Here is a 20,338-nt window from a genome sequence, read left to right as displayed (position 1 = left end):
AGTCCATAAAAGCTACATTGTTTTGTTTATGCCATTTTATTAGACTAGTCTCTATTCTTTCTTGTGTAAAAGTACATTATGTTAGTTATCTTTCTTGCCACAGGGGAGACATTGCCTTTCTACCATTAATTCAAAGAGGGAAGGGAGAATGCTATATAAGCTTTAAATTCACTGTGAAATATGGAAATAGCTATAATTACTGATCACCATTTATTGTATCTACAGGAACTTCAGTTATCCAGGTGACAGCTACAGATAATGATGATCCTTCATATGGGAATAATGCTAGACTCATTTACACTCTACTACAGGGACGTCCCTATTTTACTGTAGAGCCAACAACAGGTATTACTGACTAACAAAGTACAATTCAGTGATTTTAAAGAGGAAATATAGAATAATGAAAATAAGCATCAGTTTTTTTAAAAATTTGCATTCTTAATCATTCATTTCCCCCATTTATTAGCTACTATGATATCTAATTTATATAAAAGTAAATTAATTTATACCTGGAATTATATTTTAATTTAGGAAAAAATTATTGATGCAATAAATAACATTAATAATTTTTAAATGATTAAGAAAAAGAGGCAACTAATTTAGTTTGTAGAAAGTCTTTCTGAACTTATGTTTCATGTTTAATATACCCTAATGATATCACTCTAGCAAAGTTGTTTTGGCTAGATGTGCCTGTAGATCATTCTCTAAAACTATAAATTACAAATCAGTTGCATTTGTACATTGATAAATAGAGCTGTCTAAATTCAAGTTTCATTCACCAGAGTTAACATAGTTTCTGAGTCCAGAAATGGGGTGACATTGTGTGGTATGGTATCATAAAAAGATGTCTATTTTTAAAATAAGAAGTCTTAAGTCTGCCTTCTGGCTCAAGCATCTGTTAGCTAATTGTTCATAGGGAAATATTTCTGTTTTTCAATTTCCTCATCTGTAAAATTGATGACAGTGCTTAGAAAACTTAGTTTCTATAAAATATAAATTATAATCATTTTCAGGCTCTTACCCTGTCAATTGCCCTCTTGTCCTTTATGCTTTACTTTTTAGATTTTCCTTAGACTACAAGAATGATCTAATTGATATTAAAGCTTGATATATATTACAAAATGTTTAAAGAATTATTGTGAGATGACTAAATAGTTAATAACAGAATGGTTGCTATTATTTCAAGGAATTCTAAGAATTTCTTCACAAATGGACCGAGAAGCTAAAGACCAATATTTGGTTGTCGTTCAAGCTACAGACATGCTTGGTCTTCCAGGAGGACTTTCTGGCACAACAACTGTCACAATTAATCTATCTGATGTCAATGATAACAGGCCTATATTCCAACTTGGTAAGAAATAGAATGGCTTAAATTTTAATTATTAAAAAAAAATTCCCACCAATTTAGGTAGATGTTCTTTTTATGACTTTGACTTTAATAGAAAACAAGTAATACCAGATCTAGTATAATATAAATTTACATGAAACAGCTAAAATTCAACTTATTTTCATGTGCTTTTGCTTAAGTGTTTATAGAAAGATTTTGCTCAAATAATACTGTGAGATAGACAATACTCATATATTATCTTACATATATCATACACATTAGGAAGCTAAGGCTCAAGGATGAAGTTTGCTAAAGATGTTTTCTAACTCCAGGGAATGGAGTTGATGTTTGTTTGTCTGTTTGTTTCTAATTGCTACTATTTCTATTTTTAAAGCAGAATAACATTAAGTCCCAAATGAAATATCCTTTTGATCAAATGAAATTATCAGGTAACCAGATAGTTTGAGAAATTATTATGTTTTACATAACTTAAGATGAGACTCCTATGCCAGAGAAAAGGTCAAAGAATTTGTTGCCTCCTATACCTGTTGTTATTCAAATATTCCTATTGTATTTGAGAGTTTGTGACTCATTTGGGATTTTCTTGGCAAAGTACTGTAGTAGTTTTTTTTTTTCCTTCTCCAAATCATTTTACAAATGAAGAATCGAGGCAAACAGAGTTAGGTGACTTGCCTGGCATAATACAGCTAGTAAATGCTCAAGGCTAGATTTGAAGTCACAAAGTTGAGTTTTCTTGACTTTAGCTCTGGCACTCTATTGTGTCACCTAGATGCTCATATAATTTAAGTTTGCTTATTTTATTTAGTTTCATGAACTAACAGGAAAAAACACCATTTCAGTGTCTAAAAGACTTAAATTTCAAGGCAAGACTTGGTTAGTAGCACCAAATAGAATTTGGAACCAGACTTTCAGAGATATGGAGTATAGGGAATTTCTGCAATATTGAGGGGAAGATAAAAAATGACCAATTTTAAGCTACCATACAAGGGAACAATTGTGGTGGGTGAAAGACAAAATGACTGATTAAGCAAATTCAAACTTTTGAGCATATCAATTTATTAAGCAATGCTGCCAATTGTATAACAAATAGGGACCAGTTATTTTCCTTGGCTTTGATATTGGACCCTTTGATTTGAAAGGGAAGGGAGAGGAACACAGATTTTTAAAACAATTAAATGAAAATCTTATAAAATTTTTTTTTAAAAATCAAAGTAAACCAACTAATTAAAAAAACTATTAATCAGGTTATATTAGATAATCTGATTACTAATTGGAGCAAAGATTATGGACTTTCTGAGTTGATGGAATAAAAATATACAAATACAACTTCCTGAAATCAGAAAAAAAAATAATGTCACACTTCCTTGAAGTATCTGGAAACAAACAATAAGAGGAACATTGAAGCAATAATTGATTATTATAAGCTCAAAGAAAAAATTAGGGTTATTTGAGTTGTATAATTGTGCTAAAACTTCTTGCATCAATCTTTGAATCTGACTGGGTTTCTAGTCAGCATTATTTAGATTTAGTTAATCATCATTAAGTAGCAAATAGAAATAGTCCAGTTTCCCAGTCATGGAGGGCTTGATTTAAAGAATGCAATAAATTTCACAACTGAATAATGTTTTCTCACAAGACAAAATTATGCTAAACAAATAATGAGTAAAAAGAAAACTGAATTTGTTGGTTATGGAATATTATTCTTCTTTGGGAAATGATGAGCAGGATGCTCTCAGGAAAAAAATAAATCTGCAAAGTCCTCCATGAAATCAAGAAAAGTGAAATGTACCAGATACAAAGTAAAATGAATGTTCTGGGATGACCAGCTATAAATGACTTTGCTATTTTCAGTTGTATAATTATCCATGATTACTCTGAAGGACTTATGATGAAAAATCTTTTCCATACTCTGTGAAGGAACTGATTGTATCTGAAAATACAGTCATTCTCTCTCTCTCTCTCTCTCTCTTTCTCTCTCTCTCTCTCTCTCTCTCTCTCTCCCCTCTCCCCTCCCCTCTCTCTCTCTTTCTTTTTCTCTCTTGCTTTCCTTCTTTTTAACTTAATTTTTCTTAAGGGTTTTTATCTTCACTAGGATGGGAGACCTATATTTGCTTTCACAACTTGACTTTTATGGAAATGTTTTGCATAACTTCATATGTGATTTCTTAATTGTGGGTGGGAAATGGGAAGAGAAGCTAGAACTCAAAAATTTTAAAAAACAAATATAAAAAAATGTTTTGAATTTAACTAGGGAAAATATTAAATAAATTAATTTAAGACAAAAAGAAATCAAACTGAACTAGATCCAGAATCAAGTAACAAGATGGAGTCAGTATGGTTTGTTAAATTCCCACAATTAATTATTTTGTTAATTCCCCCAATTTCCTCAAAACAAAATTTGAAGAGTCTACTCAGGCCTAATTTTTGGCTGGGATGATTACTAGCACCTTGTCTGACAGACTTCTAAAAATATTTTAATTTATTAACATATTATTTTAAACTTTGCTATAATTTTTATTTTATGAATAATTAATGATTACTCAGTAATAAGGTGGTTAGTTATTAATAGAGTTGATAAGCTAAACATAGTGACATAACTCTTGCAGTTCTCTCCAAAACTAGTTCTGATGGAGAAATGACTTTTATATGATTTAAAATTTATTTATTACTATGGAAAAAGAATAGTTTTCCCAAAATTATTTCAGTCTGTTTTTCAGATACTTAGATTCAAAGTCATAGGATCAGAAGATTTTTTTGGTGGAAGAGATTTTAGAGAACAACTAATTCAAATTTCTCATTTTGTAGCCAAGAAGCTTGAAACCCAGAGGCCAAATAACTTGCCATAGATTTTTTTTTTAGGGAAGATTTTAACTAAAGTCCTCAAAATCTATAGTCACTGTATAAAATTCCTTGTTTCTTAGAATCATGTTCAACTCATCTCTTCTACTTGATAAATACTCACTAGATCATCGTTATTCTTCATTTCTAATATTCATCATAGTCATGGAGAGTCTTAGAATAATATAAAAATTGAGAAGTGAAGGGAGAAGAAAGGGTAGATGAAAGAGATTTTAAATTAAAAACAGATTTTTCAAATTGTAATCTATATAGTCAGAAAGCTTGGGTAGTAGTTATATATGTTTATAGAAAAGCATAATTGTGTCAATGTTCTATCTTTTTTTTTTTGAAGGACTCTATCATATGAATGTTTCTGAATCTGCACCAATTGGAACTTCGATAGGAATAATCATGGCAGAAGACAGTGATATAGGAGAAAATGCAAAAATGAATTACAGTATTGAAGATGGTTCACATATCTTTGACATTATTACCAATAATGAGACACAGGAAGGAATAGTTGTATTAAAAAAGGTATTTATGCTTAAATAGGAAAATAGTATATAAAGACAAATAGTTGAAAATTAATGAGTAACAGAGAGCTATTTTGTATAACAGTTAGATTGTCTTCCTGTGATATTTACCTTAATTAAAAGAATGACAATTGTAGAAGGGAAATGAAATTTTTTACAAAATTAGAAGATTGTCACTAATCATAATATATGGCCAGGGAAATTTGAAGAGCTTTTTTATTGATGCCATAGTTTATTAATTCAATTTTAAGGTTTGAAAATTAATTTTATTAATTCCATAGGAAATTTCAAAAGCTATGTAATATGTTTAAACCTGACTAAACATATAGTTATTATTCCAAAACAACTTTCATTATTATCAAATGACAAAATGAGCTGACTTAATTGTAATGACTACTTCCTCTTTACAATGCCATTTATCGAAAATGTCGGACTAAGCATAAAAGTTAAAATATGTTAAATGCTTACAGACAATATGTGCTCAACTAAGACAGGTTAATAATTCAAGCATTTTTAAACATTTTAAAACTCTTGAAAGTGAATATATCACTAATTATCTATAATTAAATTTGCAATACTTAAGAATATGTATTTTTTAATATTATAATCTGTTTCTATACAGAAATTGGATTATGAGCAACAGCGACAATACAGTGTTCGGGCAAAGGTTACCAACAGTTTCATTGATGAATATTTTCCAAAGGATGAAAATTCTGGGCAAACTACTATTATTAAAATCAGAGTGGAAGATGCTGATGAACCACCAGTTTTTTCCCATCTGGAGTATCTAATGGAAGTTGCTGAAGAGACTCCCTTTGGTTCATATGTGGGCTCTGTATTTGCTAGAGATCCAGATGTAACCAACTCTCCAATCAGGTATACTTTTATTTCACTGTGTTGGAGAAATAACCACAAATATTAATAGAATTATCATGTTCACTTGAATTATATTTTTTGATATCTTTCAAAACAAGCACTATTAAATAGCATTTATCTTTATGTACACAAAATTCTCTCAGATTTTCCTTATAATACTACAAATATATAACCATGATTTAAAATTGGTGTCTGTTGGAATCCTTACTAACTGCTAACTAATTAGAGTTGATCTAATCTTACAAGAAGATGTTTTGGGCAGAACCTGAAACAAGGTACTAAGTAGAACTAAGTTCAATGAGTTCACACCTCCCTTGAAGCTCGTTGGGCCAGAGAGCACTATGGGAGAAAACCCATAATCCCTCTCTCTCGTATCCCACAATTCCTCCCTCTTGGATAAAAGAAACAGACAGAAGCTCTGGGTCAGATTTCAGTAGAGTTATGCCAGAAGCCCTCTCTCCGAGGCAAGGCAGAATATTTTCCACTTGGCTGGCTGGTGGCAGAAGTGTTCTTCGGAGAGTGAAGATGCTACAAGTCGAGATTTCAGCGGAATGACATGAAGAGTTGGAGCTGGCTGGAGGCTGAAGAAAACTGAGGCAGAGGCTGAAGGACCAGACCTTTGGATTTGGTGACATTCGGAGAGAGCTCTTGGAACCAAGCAGAGAGATAGGCCTCTAAGCTAACCGGGCTATATTGGGACAATAAAAGATCTGAACTTTTATCACCTGGCTGCTTTTTGAGAAGAAAAAGATTACAACATTTTTGGCGCCCAACGTGGGGCAAACAGACCCCCTCAGTGGATTTCAGTGGAAAAGCTACGATCCTGATTCAAGTGGAAAAGCCTCTGATCCTGATCCAGTGGAAAAGACTCTTCAACCCAGAAATTAGAGTGAGTACAACAAAGAAATTTTGTTAAAAGAGTTAAAGTAGAATTTCATCTAAGATGGGACAGATATTTAGAAAAGAGCCTGTTTCTGTTCAAGGAAAATGTTTAGAGAGCATTGTCAAAATTATGGAAAGCCAAGGTTTAATTATAAGTTTACAGCAAATCACTGAACTTTTACAAACTGTAAAGGACATATGTCCTTGTTTCTCTCTTGATAAGGAATTAGATCTAAATGAATGGAAATTGGTTGGAGAGGATCTTTGTCAATTCTATGATAAAAATGGGCCTAACTCAATAATTAATACATATAATGTAATACAATTGGCTATAAGAAGTTATTTAAGTGATAGAATGATGAAAAGGAAAGTACAGGAGGAAGAAATGCCAACTTTACTAGGTGAAAAGGAGGACGAATCAGATGAGAATGGACTTAATTACAATTCTGAGTATGATACTTCACAGCAGGAGGAATTAGGTGATTCCACATCTCATGACCCTCCCCCCACAATTAACCCTTCATGGGTGGAACAAGGGGGAGGGAGAGAGACAGAAGCACAGTCAGCTTCTCCTGTAAAGCAGAATTTAACAAGATTAGAAAAAGCATTAATTAAGGCAAAAAATGAAGGAGAAGATATATCTGATTTTATAAATGCATATCCTGTGATTGAAGAGCTCAACTCCTCAGGTCAAAAAGAGAGAAAATACACTCCTTTTAATTTGGGAAAAATTAAAGATTTGAAAAAGGGTTGCACTCTTTATGGGGCTACATCATCTTATGTGAAGATGTTACTGGATAATTTGTCTAATGAAATCCTAACCCCGAATGACTGGAAATCCATAACGAAAACTTGTCTAGAACCGGGACAAAATTTATTGTGGCTTTTGGAGTTTCATGAATTATGTAGGATTCAAGCCCAACGCAATAGGCAAAAAGGAGCTGTTGTACAAATCACCTTTGACCAACTAGCTGGTGAAGGTCAGTATGCAGAGAGTTCAGAACAGATTTATTATCCCATAACAGTGTATGAGCAAATTTCTAAGGCTGCCATAAAAGCTTGGAATTCTCTCCCTGGACAGAAAGATGGAAATTATGCTAAACAAATAATGAGTAAAAAGAAAACTGAATTTGTTGGTTATGGAATATTATTCTTCTTTGGGAAATGATGAGCAGGATGCTCTCAGGAAAAAAATAAATCTGCAAAGTCCTCCATGAAATCAAGAAAAGTGAAATGTACCAGATACAAAGTAAAATGAATGTTCTGGGATGACCAGCTATAAATGACTTTGCTATTTTCAGTTGTATAATTATCCATGATTACTCTGAAGGACTTATGATGAAAAATCTTTTCCATACTCTGTGAAGGAACTGATTGTATCTGAAAATACATTCATTCTCTCTCTCTCTCTCTCTCTCTCTCTCTCTCTCTCTCTCTCTCCCCCTTCTCCCCTCCCCTCTCTCCCTCTTTCTTTTTCTCTCTTGCTTTCCTTCTTTTTAACTTAATTTTTCTTAAGGGTTTTTATCTTCACTAGGATGGGAGACCTATATTTGCTTTCACAACTTGACTTTTATGGAAATGTTTTGCATAACTTCATATGTGATTTCTTAATTGTGGGTGGGAAATGGGAAGAGAAGCTAGAACTCAAAAATTTTAAAAAACAAATATAAAAAATGTTTTGAATTTAACTAGGGAAAATATTAAATAAATTAATTTAAGACAAAAAGAAATCAAACTGAACTAGATCCAGAATCAAGTAACAAGATGGAGTCAGTATGGTTTGTTAATTCCCACAATTAATTATTTTGTTAATTCCCCCAATTTCCTCAAAACAAAATTTGAAGAGTCTACTCAGGCCTAATTTTTGGCTGGGATGATTACTAGCACCTTGTCTGACAGACTTCTAAAAAATATTTTAATTTATTAACATATTATTTTAAACTTTGCTATAATTTTTATTTTATGAATAATTAATGATTACTCAGTAATAAGGTGGTTAGTTATTAATAGAGTTGATAAGCTAAACATAGTGACATAACTCTTGCAGTTCTCTCCAAAACTGGTTCTGATGGAGAAATGACTTTTATATGATTTAAAATTTATTGATTACTATGGAAAAAGAATAGTTTTCCCAAAATTATTTCAGTCTGTTTTTCAGTTACTTAGATTCAAAGTCATAGGATCAGAAGATTTTTTTGTTGGAAGAGATTTTAGAGAACAACTAATTCAAATTTCTCATTTTGTAGCCAAGAAGCTTGAAACCCAGAGGCCAAATAACTTGCCATAGATTTTTTTTTTTTTAGGGAAGATTTTAACTAAAGTCCTCAAAATCTATAGTCACTGTATAAAATTCCTTGTTTCTTAGAATCATGTTCAACTCATCTCTTCTACTTGATAAATACTCAGTAGATCATCGTTATTCTTCATTTCTAATATTCATCATAGTCATGGAGAGTCTTAGAATAATATAAAAATTGAGAAGTGAAGGGAGAAGAAAGGGTAGATGAAAGAGATTTTACATTAAAAACAGATTTTTCAAATTGTAATCTATATAGTCAGAAAGCTTGGGTAGTAGTTATATATGTTTATAGAAAAGCATAATTGTGTCAATGTTCTATCTTTTTTTTTTTTTTGAAGGACTCTATCATATGAATGTTTCTGAATCTGCACCAATTGGAACTTCGATAGGAATAATCATGGCAGAAGACAGTGATATAGGAGAAAATGCAAAAATGAATTACAGTATTGAAGATGGTTCACATATCTTTGACATTATTACCAATAATGAGACACAGGAAGGAATAGTTGTATTAAAAAAGGTATTTATGCTTAAATAGGAAAATAGTATATAAAGACAAATAGTTGAAAATTAATGAGTAACAGAGAGCTATTTTGTATAACAGTTAGATTGTCTTCCTGTGATATTCACCTTAATTAAAAGAATGACAATTGTAGAAGGGAAATGAAATTTTTTACAAAATTAGAAGATTGTCACTAATCATAATATATGGCCAGGGAAATTTGAAGAGCTTTTTTATTGATGCCATAGTTTATTAATTCAATTTTAAGGTTTGAAAATTAATTTTATTAATTCCATAGGAAATTTCAAAAGCTATGTAATATGTTTAAACCTGACTAAACATATAGTTATTATTCCAAAACAACTTTCATTATTATCAAATGACAAAATGGGCTGACTTAATTGTAATGACTACTTCCTCTTTACAATGCCATTTATCGAAAATGTCGGACTAAGCATAAAAGTTAAAATATGTTAAATGCTTACAGACAATATGTGCTCAACTAAGACAGGTTAATAATTCAAGCATTTTTAAACATTTTAAACTCTTGAAAGTGAATATATCACTAATTATCTATAATTAAATTTGCAATACTTAAGAATATGTATTTTTTAATATTATAATCTGTTTCTATACAGAAATTGGATTATGAGCAACAGCGACAATACAGTGTTCGGGCAAAGGTTACCAACAGTTTCATTGATGAATATTTTCCAAAGGATGAAAATTCTGGGCAAACTACTATTATTAAAATCAGAGTGGAAGATGCTGATGAACCACCAGTTTTTTCCCATCTGGAGTATCTAATGGAAGTTGCTGAAGAGACTCCCTTTGGTTCATATGTGGGCTCTGTATTTGCTAGAGATCCAGATGTAACCAACTCTCCAATCAGGTATACTTTTATTTCACTGTGTTGGAGAAATAACCACAAATATTAATAGAATTATCTTGTTCACTTGAATTATATTTTTTGATATCTTTCAAAACAAGCACTATTAAATAGCATTTATCTTTATGTACACAAAATTCTCTCAGATTTTCCTTATAATACTACAAATATATAACCATGATTTAAAATTGGTGTCTACTTAATTTTTTTTAAGTGGGGAACAATGAATTTTCATCCTTGATAACTAGCAAAGAATACTATATTTTAAACACCATTTAGAGTTGATACATACTTAGTGGTGACTGTAATGGTTCCTTTCTCTCTTTTATGTTAGAATAAATTGGCAGTGTAAACTGTTACTCACTCAGTTGAGTCAGAAGAAATAATATTTTCATCAGCAGATGGTATTCCCATTACTAGTGAATAGCTTTCTTTCTTTCTAACTTATCTTTGAATTCAATGGAGGTCTACTAAATGTAGTCTAGAACACATTCAGAAATTATTTTGAAAATACAAAACTTTCTGATGTATTATCTGTATCCCTTGAATGAGTAATATTTCACTATTTATTGATAAGGGCCATATGTTTTATTTATTCCTATTTTTACATTGTTATTTCATTTACTTATAATCAAACAATTGAAAAGAATTGTTCAGCACAGACTCAGTGTTCAGCATTACCCTAGAGTTTAAGGAGCTATAGAAGGAATGTAAGACATAGGCCATTAATAGTGAGAAAATTTTAGATTAATACTAGTACACACACAAACAAACATACAAAGAAAGAATATAATTATATTTTAAATTGTTAGGTACTTGTTAATGTGCTTTAGAGGTCAGAGAAGAGACAGGTTAATGAGATCCAGAGATCAAAATGGGTTTTATAGAATAGATAGCACTTGAGCTGTGTCTTTATTGTGAGTAGCATATAAGCAAAGGGATAGAAGGTGAAGCATTCCAGGAGAAGAGAACAACATGAACAAAGGCTTAGATTCAAGTCTGGGGGACTGGTTCATTTTGAATCAATATTTTATGTTTAAGATTTATTGAAAAATAAGAAATAATATTCATAAAACAAAAACAAAATATACTAAAGCAAAAGAAATAAAGGGGAGAGATGGATAGATTATTGTAATTCAGTCACATCTGACTCTTCCTAATCTCATTTGGGGTTTTCTCAGCAAAGAAAACAGTTATTTGCTATGTCCTTCTGCCAATGATTACATGCAGGCCGTGGAAGCCTGTTGCTACAAAGAATGTGGAGCCATAAATGCCATCTGAGGTGGTAAATGGTGCTTCATAATATCCTATGACTTAAGGAGTTGTAAAATTTTACAAATGTAGAAACTTAAGCAAATGGGGTTAAAGGACTTGCCCAGAAAGTATAAGGAGGACAGATTTGTACTCACAAATATGAGTCTTCTTGTCTCCACACCTAGCATTTTATTCATTGTGTCACTGAGGTACAAAGTTTTATTGTGACATGAAAACTTAAAGTTGTCTCCATTTGTATTTTTCTTATAATTAGAAATTTGCAACAATCTTATAGGTCTTTTGTTTCTTTTGAAAACCATTTCAGATCTCTTGACTATTTGTTCTTTGCAGTTTTAAATTTTGAATCGATTCCCTATATATACTGAATATCAAACTTAGATCAAATGTTTTATACATATTTTTAAAATTCCTTCCCTTGAAACTGATACATTTTAAATTTTTTTCTTCAAAGAAATATATTTTTTTCATTTCATTGACACTGTCTAGCTTACTTTTGCTGATTATCTTGATTCCTTGTCTGCCAAAGAAGCTGTAATAACAACATTTTTCTTCTTTTTTTTCATATTGTCATGTTTTATATTTTGGTCAAATCTTTAGAACTTTTTTGGCATATAAAGTTAGTCTATATCTGTGATTGTCAGTCTGTTTTTAAAGTTGCTATCATTTCTTGTTAAATATTTTCTCATTTAAAAATAATTTGTATTTTATTTTTCTCAATTACATATATATATATAAATTTTAATATTTCCTTTTTTAAAAAAATTGTGTTCAAAATATTTTCCTACTTTCTCCATAACTATCTATAAGAAAGCAAGTAATTTCAGTGCATGAGCACTCAAGAAAAACATATTTCCATGTTATTGTGTTGAAAAAGAAAACAGATCAAAATAAATAAAATAAAAAGAGAAGATAAATATTTTTTTTTAAGTATGCTTCAATATGTATTCAATTTTTTCAGTTCTTTCTTTGGAGAAGAATAAATCCTTTGCAATTATTTTGAATCATTCTGAGATTATTTCTGAGAATAACTTTTTTTCACAGTTGATTATCACACGATATTGCTGATATTGGGTACATTATTTTGTGGTTCCAATCATCTGATTTTGTATCAGTTCATGTAAGTCTCTTCAACTTTTTCTGAGAGTTATCTTATTTCTTATAGTAAAATAGAATTTAATCACAGTCATATGCAAGGATTTCTTTTGCTTTTCCCTAGGTAATATACATCCCTGCAATTTCTAATTCTTTTGCCATCCCAAAAGGAAAAAAAAAAAAAACCTATTATGTTTGTACACATTCTTTTGTTGTTTTAAACAATGTCTTTGGGAGTATTAATACTGGGTCTAAATCTAAGTACAGATTTATAGCCCTTTGGGCTTGCTTCTAAATTACTCTTTGGGATAGTTTCATCAGTTCACAACTCGACCAATACTCCATTATTAGTATCTCAATTTTCTTATATCCCCTCCAATGTATGTCATTTTTCTTTTCTGTCATATTAGTCAATCTGACAGGTGTATGTGTGGGTAAGGGGAGGAGTAGTTCAGAATATTTTTTTCCATTTTTTTCTTTGCATTTATCTGACCAATAGCATTATAGAGATTTTTTATATGACTATAGAGATGGTTTGATTACTTTGAAAATTAATTTCTTTTGACTATAATTTGAGAAATTACTTATTTTTAGTGTTTTTTTTTCAAAATAAAGTTGACTGAATTCTCCTATACTTGTGAAATGAGGTCTTTATCAGAGAATTTTTTTTTATCATATCTGTCCTCTTAGCTTCTGTCTTCCCTTCTAATGTTGGTTGCATTTTTTTTTTGTTTATGCAAAAATCTTTTAAGTTGATATAATGCAAACTTATTTCTTTACTATCTTTTTTATACATTCTTCACATCCATTATTCTTACAAGTAAAATATCCCACATTTTCCTAATTGCTTATAATATCATCTTTTAGGTCTAAATCAGTTTCCATTTTGACATTACCTTGGAATACAGTGTAAAAGAGTGATCTAGTACTTTCTGGTAATCTGCTTTTGAATTTACCAGTAATCTTTGTCAAAAAGTCCTAAAAGCTTGCACCATTGGTGTTTACAAACAATAAATTACTATGGTTATTTGCTACAATCTTTTTTATGCCTTATCTATTCCACTGATCTTTCACTCTTGTTTCTTTGCTAGTATCAGATTATTTTGATGATCACTTTGTAATACATTTTAAGTTCTCATATTGCTGAGCAACCTTCCTTCAACATATTTTTTCAGTTATTTCTTTGAAATTCTTGATCTTTTAGTCTTTCAAATAAATTTTCTAAATTTTCTATTATATATATGCAATTTTATTGGTATATAATTGAATATTATTTACTGAATAACTGAATAAATGTATTAATTCAGGTTGAATTTTATTATAATGGCTCATCGTGTCCCTGAGTTAATTACTCTATTATTTCTCTAATTGTTTAGATCTAACTCTTACTTTTGTAATAATTTACATATAGCTTCTTGGCTCATCTTAGGAGGCAGACTCTCAAGTATTTTATAATGTCTGAAGTTAATTGTAATATCCATTTCTATCTCTTCTTTCAGGATTTTTAAGGTAATTAATAGAAAGTCTAATGATGTACATTAGCTTATTTTGTACCCTGCAATTTTACTAAAGTTGTTAATTATTTCAACTAGTTTTTGAGTATAATTATCACATCACATCATCTACAAGAGTCTTAGATTTGTTTCCTCATTGCCTATTTTAATTTGCTTAATTTTTGATTTTTTCCCTTTTATAATAGCTAGTATTCCTAGTACAATATTTAAAAAGCAGTAATAGGAGGCATCTTTGCTTTACCACTGATCTTCCTGGGAAGTTTCAAGCTTAGTTTGCTGAAGATTTTGGATTGATGCAATTTATCATTTTAAGAAAAACATCACTTATTCTTAAGCTTCCATCAACAGGAATGTGTTGTATTTTATCAAAAGCTCTTTCTCAATATATATTTAAATAGACATTTTTTTGTTAGTGTTATTTATTTATATGGTCAATTAGCTGATTTAAACAACCCTGTATTTCTGATAGAAATCCAACCCTATGGTCGTTGTGACATGTTGTGCTGCCCTTTTTCTACTGTTTTATTTTAAATGCTTGCATCAGTATTTGTTAGGGAAATTTTAAGTTCCCTCACTAACATAGTTTTACTATCTATTTTCTTTCTATTACATTTAACTTTTAAAAACTTAGATGCCAGTTGATATATGTGTGTTTAGTACTGATATTAATTCATTGTCTATAATATTGTTTGCCAAAATATAAATGTAATCCCAAAACAGGGATTACCAACTCACTCTGTAAACTGATGGTGAAAAATAATAACTTTACAGTCAGTATTCAGGAATAGCAAGTGGATCCAAACAGATCAAATATCAAATGGAGATTATTATATCATCAATAAAAAGTAAATATATATTTATTACATAAATACAATAACAATAAGAGACTTATAAAAACTAATATTGTATAAGACTGAGATTTCAGTGTCTTATTTTTCTCCTTCAGACTTGCTATACATAGTCTCCTTTTGAGGCACATACAAATTTGGTTATAGCTTTTATCTTATTATCACCACAAATATGCCACCTCTATGTTCAATAATTCTGAAATTCCCTTATTCCTCTTGCTCTCTTCTTACCACTTTATAATCTGACTTTGACCTTTTACAGAAATTACTCTCTCCACAGTTAATTATAATCTCCTCATTTTCAAATCTAATGTTTTTTTCCCCTCAATCCTCATATTCCTTACCCTTTCTGCAGCCTTTAACACTGTCACTTACTCTCTTCCTTTATATACTTTCAGTACGTCACTCACTCCTGATTTTCCTCTTATGTATCTGATCACTTCTTTTCAGTCTTCTTTGACAGATCTATTTACTGATTAGACCCTTCAAATATAGGGGTTCTTCAATTCCATCCTGAGTCTTTTTTTATTTTCTCCCTTTCTACTGCTTCCCTTGGAGTTCTTAGAAGCTCCTGTGGATTTAAATATGGTCTTTACTTGATTATTTTTACATTTCCTATAACAATTTCTCTGCTGATATTTCCAATAGGCTTTTAGACATTGAGAACTGGATGCCTAGTACATAATTTAAACTCACTATAAGCAAAATAAGCTCATTGTCCTTTCTCTTAGCTTTACTCCCCTTCTATAGTCTATGTTATTGAAGAGGGGAACATTGTACTTTCAGGACCTCAGGCTCACCATCTAGAATTTGTCTTAGATAACTCACCAGCTCTCACTCTTTGTATCTAAGCTGGACCAAATATTTTTTTTCAATACAGGAGAAAAGCTAAACAGAGAACATTCTCAAGTTTAGATTTCAAAGAAAATATTTTTAAAGTTTATTTTACTTGGATAGATAGATATGGAGAGATAGATAGATGTATACATACATGTATATATGTGTTCATATATACATATGTGTGCATTTATTATTATTAATATTGTTATTAAAGCATTATAAATTTAGTAATTTTATATATAACTACTACTGAAATCTGCTGAGAGCCTCACACTTAAGTGTCATTAATGTGATTTTTTAAACTTCTGGTTACACATTTAATATTTTACCTTGATTTTGCATTATTCAAATAGCTCCTGCTATATGTCTTCTGTAAAAATATTAAGGCTTATACCAGACTTCTTCTTGACAAACATTCTTCCCAAAGTTCTTAGAGTTGGAACCAATTTCTTTCCCTTTGTATCATTCACCTCCATTTCAAAAAGCCTCATCAATTATGGGCTTCTTTAACTTCAAATATCAAATCAACTTGGTCATTTTTGTATAGCTAATTTGAGAGTCTTCATCCAGGCTCAAGTTTATCTAAACAGAGCATGTATTTTAAAAGCAATGTGGAATATTTATACAAAAAGCACTCACTTCTTGGGAAGTGGTTTAAAATGGTTCTGAAAGAATATAAAATTATCAAGAAGGATGTGAGGGTAGAATCACAGTTCTTTAAACATTTACTGGGTCATCAGCTTTTATGGGTTTTTTTATATTATAAGGGAATTATTTTGCTAAGTGCAAATTTTTTAGGCTTGAATCAAACATGGTTATTATGAAGTCCAAAAGTTTCCCCAGAATGCCTTTATAGCTTATAAAAGTGAGGCAGATATTTCATTTGGCCCTAAAGGATAGTGATATTACCAAGAAGTAAAAATTTCAGAGTATCAGATTTTGATTCAATATAAGAATAATTTCCTTTACTATCCGAGCTATTTAAAAATGGAAATGGTTGCCTCAGATGATTAAGTTTTTCTTGACTTTTCATTTCTTCTAGTTGAGGCTAGATCATCACTTGCTGGGAGACAAGTTAGATAGGATTCACAAATTATCTGTGGAATAGACTAAATGACATCTGAGATCCCTTTCATCTGAATTCAATTTAACAAATATTTATTTTCTTACTATGGTGAACACAGTCACATATAAAGATTATATATTCCTGAATTCATTGACTACATAATATAGTAGAGAATAAATGTCATATTGGTTAAATTACTGGAATCTATAATAGTACATGATAAGTAGATCGATTTTCATAAACCAGGTTTTTTGAAGTCTGAGAAGGAAAAATTATTATCAATTAAGAATTGAAAATAGGAGGTGAGAGAAATAAAGAAAAGCTCCCTTGATGAGTTAATACTATATAATTCTAAACCTCAGTTTAATTCTCCCAAATTTTTAGAAACACTTTAGAAACAGCAAAATAATGTGATATGGAAAAAAGTACTAAATGTGCTATCAGAGAACCTGGCTCTGAATGGTAATTCTCTTTATTACAGATGTGACTTTGAACAAGTAGCACCTTTTAGGGGCTCAGTTTCTTTATTAATAGGAGAAAAATGTTGAATTAGATTACATCATAGGATCTCTCAGGAGATAAAAAGATACTTTCTTTAAAGATATGACTAGGGATAATTGAATGGAATGAATATATTTCTATAAAACAGAATCCTTTAATATATTTAGGCTTACATTTTTAGAAACACCTATATTAGATTAAAATTGTATCATCTTTTAGTGCATAATAAAAGTAAAACTTGTTATCTTTTATCAAAATCATATATATGTATGGATACTTTTATTAGAGAATCTCACTTTACCCAAGTTGTTATTCTTTTATTTTTGCATTATTGTTATTTTTATGGTCCTATGGAATGCTGAGTACTTTCAAAACCTCCATTACTATACATTTTGCAATTATTTTATATTCATCTCGCTAGAGAATTCTGCAACCAATATTTTATTCAGACAGTAACATAATACTTTTTAGAATCAGTGCCTCTTTGTGAGTTTGGGTGTGTGTTTGCAATAAGAAACAGGTTAATTCTCCTCACAGATGGAAGGAGAGAAAGAGCTTCCTTTGAATCATCTCATCTTCCTAAAATCATTAAAACTCTATCTGTACAGTTTATAGAACAATTTTTATTAAAGATTGTTGCATATTTTACTTCAGAAAAGCATTCTTTGACACTATGGCACAGCAATACATAGGTAATTAGTATTTTACTCAAAGTTTCTTTTCTTATGGACAATAACAGAATACAATACACCTATCTTTTGGTGCATATACTAAGCCCAGTTTAGAAAAAGAACAGGGAAGACAATTTGTATTTCTCTTCCTCAAGTAATGAATATAATAAGGATTGAATCTCTATTACTTTACTACTCATTTTAATGTTTTAGATAAAATTTCTACCATTTCTTTTCTTTTTTATTATAGCTTTTTATTTACAAGATATATGCATGAGTAATTTTTCAGCATTGAAAACTGCAAAACCTTTTGCTCCAATTTTTCCCCTCCTTCCTTCCACACTCTCCCCCAGATGGCAGGTTGACCAATACATGTTAAATATGTTAAAGTATATGTTAAATACAATATATGTATACATATCCATAGAGTTATTTTCCTGTACAAAAAGAATCGGACTTTGAAATAGTTCAACCATTTATTTTCAATGGATTAAACTCAGCTTTTTTTTTTTTTCATTTTCATCAATGACAACAAGTTGAGCTTTCTGTTAGAGCAATATCTCAGCATATCTCTTTTTCCTCTTTGATTCAGGTATTCTGTTGTTGGCTGCAGTTTATTTAGCATTGATGACAATGGCACCATCATTATAACTGAACGCTTGGACCGGGAGATGGCTGCGTGGTACAACCTAACTATTACAGCCACTGAAGAAAGTGAGTGAGAATATAGGATCAGCATATGCTTTATGTATTGCACAGATATATTTTGATTGTCATCATAGTGACCCTACCTGGAAAGAGGGAATGCATATTTTTTCAAGCATTATATTGTTGTAGTTGCTTGCTATTATTAGGAATTATTTGAACCATTAACTATGAAAGAAGATTGTATATAAGCTCCAAAGAAGGTCATGTTCTCTTTCATAAAAGTCACAGAACTGGAAAGGGAAGAGCAAAGGAGTTATAATGGAAGAGAAGTTGTAAGACTAATGACATCTGTATTATTTCCCTTGATATATGACTTCAAATTAAATGAGGTCCTTCTTAGTTTCACAAAAGATTTCTTTATTAGTATAGACTAAGTCAGTCTATTTATAATATTAATCAGAAGCCTATTTTGAAAAAATTGATAATGTTGCATATAATTCAATGAGACTAGCTGTCCATTAAAATTAAATCCAACAGTTCTTCCTATATGAATTTCACCTATTGGTTTCTTTTGAAGAGCAAATGTGAATTGCTTTTGTTTATACATTCTATCAGTATGAATAATTTGCTACAAGTGATTTCCTTACACGTTTGCATTAGTTATTAGTAAATTTGTTGATTTAAAAAATAGGTATATAAAAATCATCTTTATTAAAAAAAAGAGAGAGAAGGGAAACTGAAATGATTTAAATAATGTCAAGCTGATACTATATAGCCTAACCAAGTTCTCTATGTTCAAGAAAAACCAGCTGTGCAAGGTGTTTTAAAGGATGAATTCACAGTAATCAATGTTATTTCAAATAGATATTAACAAATGCTACCCTGATAAAATAAATTGGAGCCCAAATTCAGTTTCCAATTTTTCACAAAAAAATAATCTACAAGTGATTACTCTGATAGTTTTTTAAGATCAAATCTCAAATATCATGCATAACTCAAAATGTTTCCATTATAAAATACTTCCATATTTAGTTAACAGATTTACGAAAATGATAAAATCCAAAATGTTAGAGGGCATAATACTTATCCAAAGTTGTTCTGCATATTAATTTCAATGATCTTTCTTAGATTCTATAAAAAGTTTTTTATATTAAACAATCTATTTTTCAACTTACTGGAAAGTTACTAGGTGTTATGGCGAAATGGAATACATCTTTGGCATATTTTTGTCTTGCATTGAAAACTGCTATGGAAACACTACAGGATGACTCTGGTCTTTATTCTGAATTTTCTATTTAACTAATCAATAAAGACTGTGAGAATAAATGCTACAATGGAATAAATGTCTCCTGCAGCAATTGAAATGCCAAGGCTTTCAACATAAAGAAACACCAAGATATTTATTATAAAAGCAGAGAGCCTTTATTCTTTGGATATATCTGTGGTAAAATTCATTATTTATGGTATCACTTTATGTAAAAATTAGGGGGGGGACTAGAGACAGTTCAAGAAAAGTTGAGGCATCTACAAAAATGAAATTACCCCAAATGATATTTAAAATGACATATTTTAAAATAATAAAAAATATGCATGACTTCATTTCCTGTAATGTTATTTACCCTTCTTTGTAGAAAATGGGAAAATAAATGTCATGAACCCATTTTATGAGTCAAGAAAAATAGTAATTAAAGGCTGAAACAAATAGATATCAATTTT

At 30.4% G+C, this 20,338-nt stretch overlaps 1 protein-coding gene across 4 annotated transcripts in view; it reads left to right on the top strand.

Annotated features, from left to right (window-relative positions):
- CDH19 (cadherin 19) overlaps window positions 1-20,338 on the top strand; it is an 86,175-nt gene that overhangs the window by 15,378 nt on the left and 50,459 nt on the right. For 2 of the 4 annotated variants that reach the window (XM_051970523.1, XM_051970522.1), the window contains exons 3-7: window positions 226-345; window positions 1,187-1,351; window positions 4,539-4,720; window positions 9,917-10,170; window positions 18,567-18,688. In XM_051970523.1, coding sequence (XP_051826483.1) covers window positions 226-345; window positions 1,187-1,351; window positions 4,539-4,720; window positions 9,917-10,170; window positions 18,567-18,688 — 843 coding nt within the window. Of the gene's footprint in view, window positions 1-225; window positions 346-1,186; window positions 1,352-4,538; window positions 4,721-5,341; window positions 5,596-9,114; window positions 9,297-9,916; window positions 10,171-18,566; window positions 18,689-20,338 lie in introns of all 4 variants that reach the window. The other 2 variants (XM_051970521.1, XM_051970520.1) reach the window with 2 other exon arrangements.

This window comes from Antechinus flavipes, chromosome 1, assembly GCF_016432865.1.
Source record: "Antechinus flavipes isolate AdamAnt ecotype Samford, QLD, Australia chromosome 1, AdamAnt_v2, whole genome shotgun sequence".
Classification (NCBI taxonomy): Eukaryota; Metazoa; Chordata; class Mammalia; order Dasyuromorphia; family Dasyuridae; genus Antechinus; species Antechinus flavipes.
The sequence above is the reverse complement of the archived record's forward strand: the minus strand, read 5'-3'. Positions and strand labels throughout refer to the sequence as shown.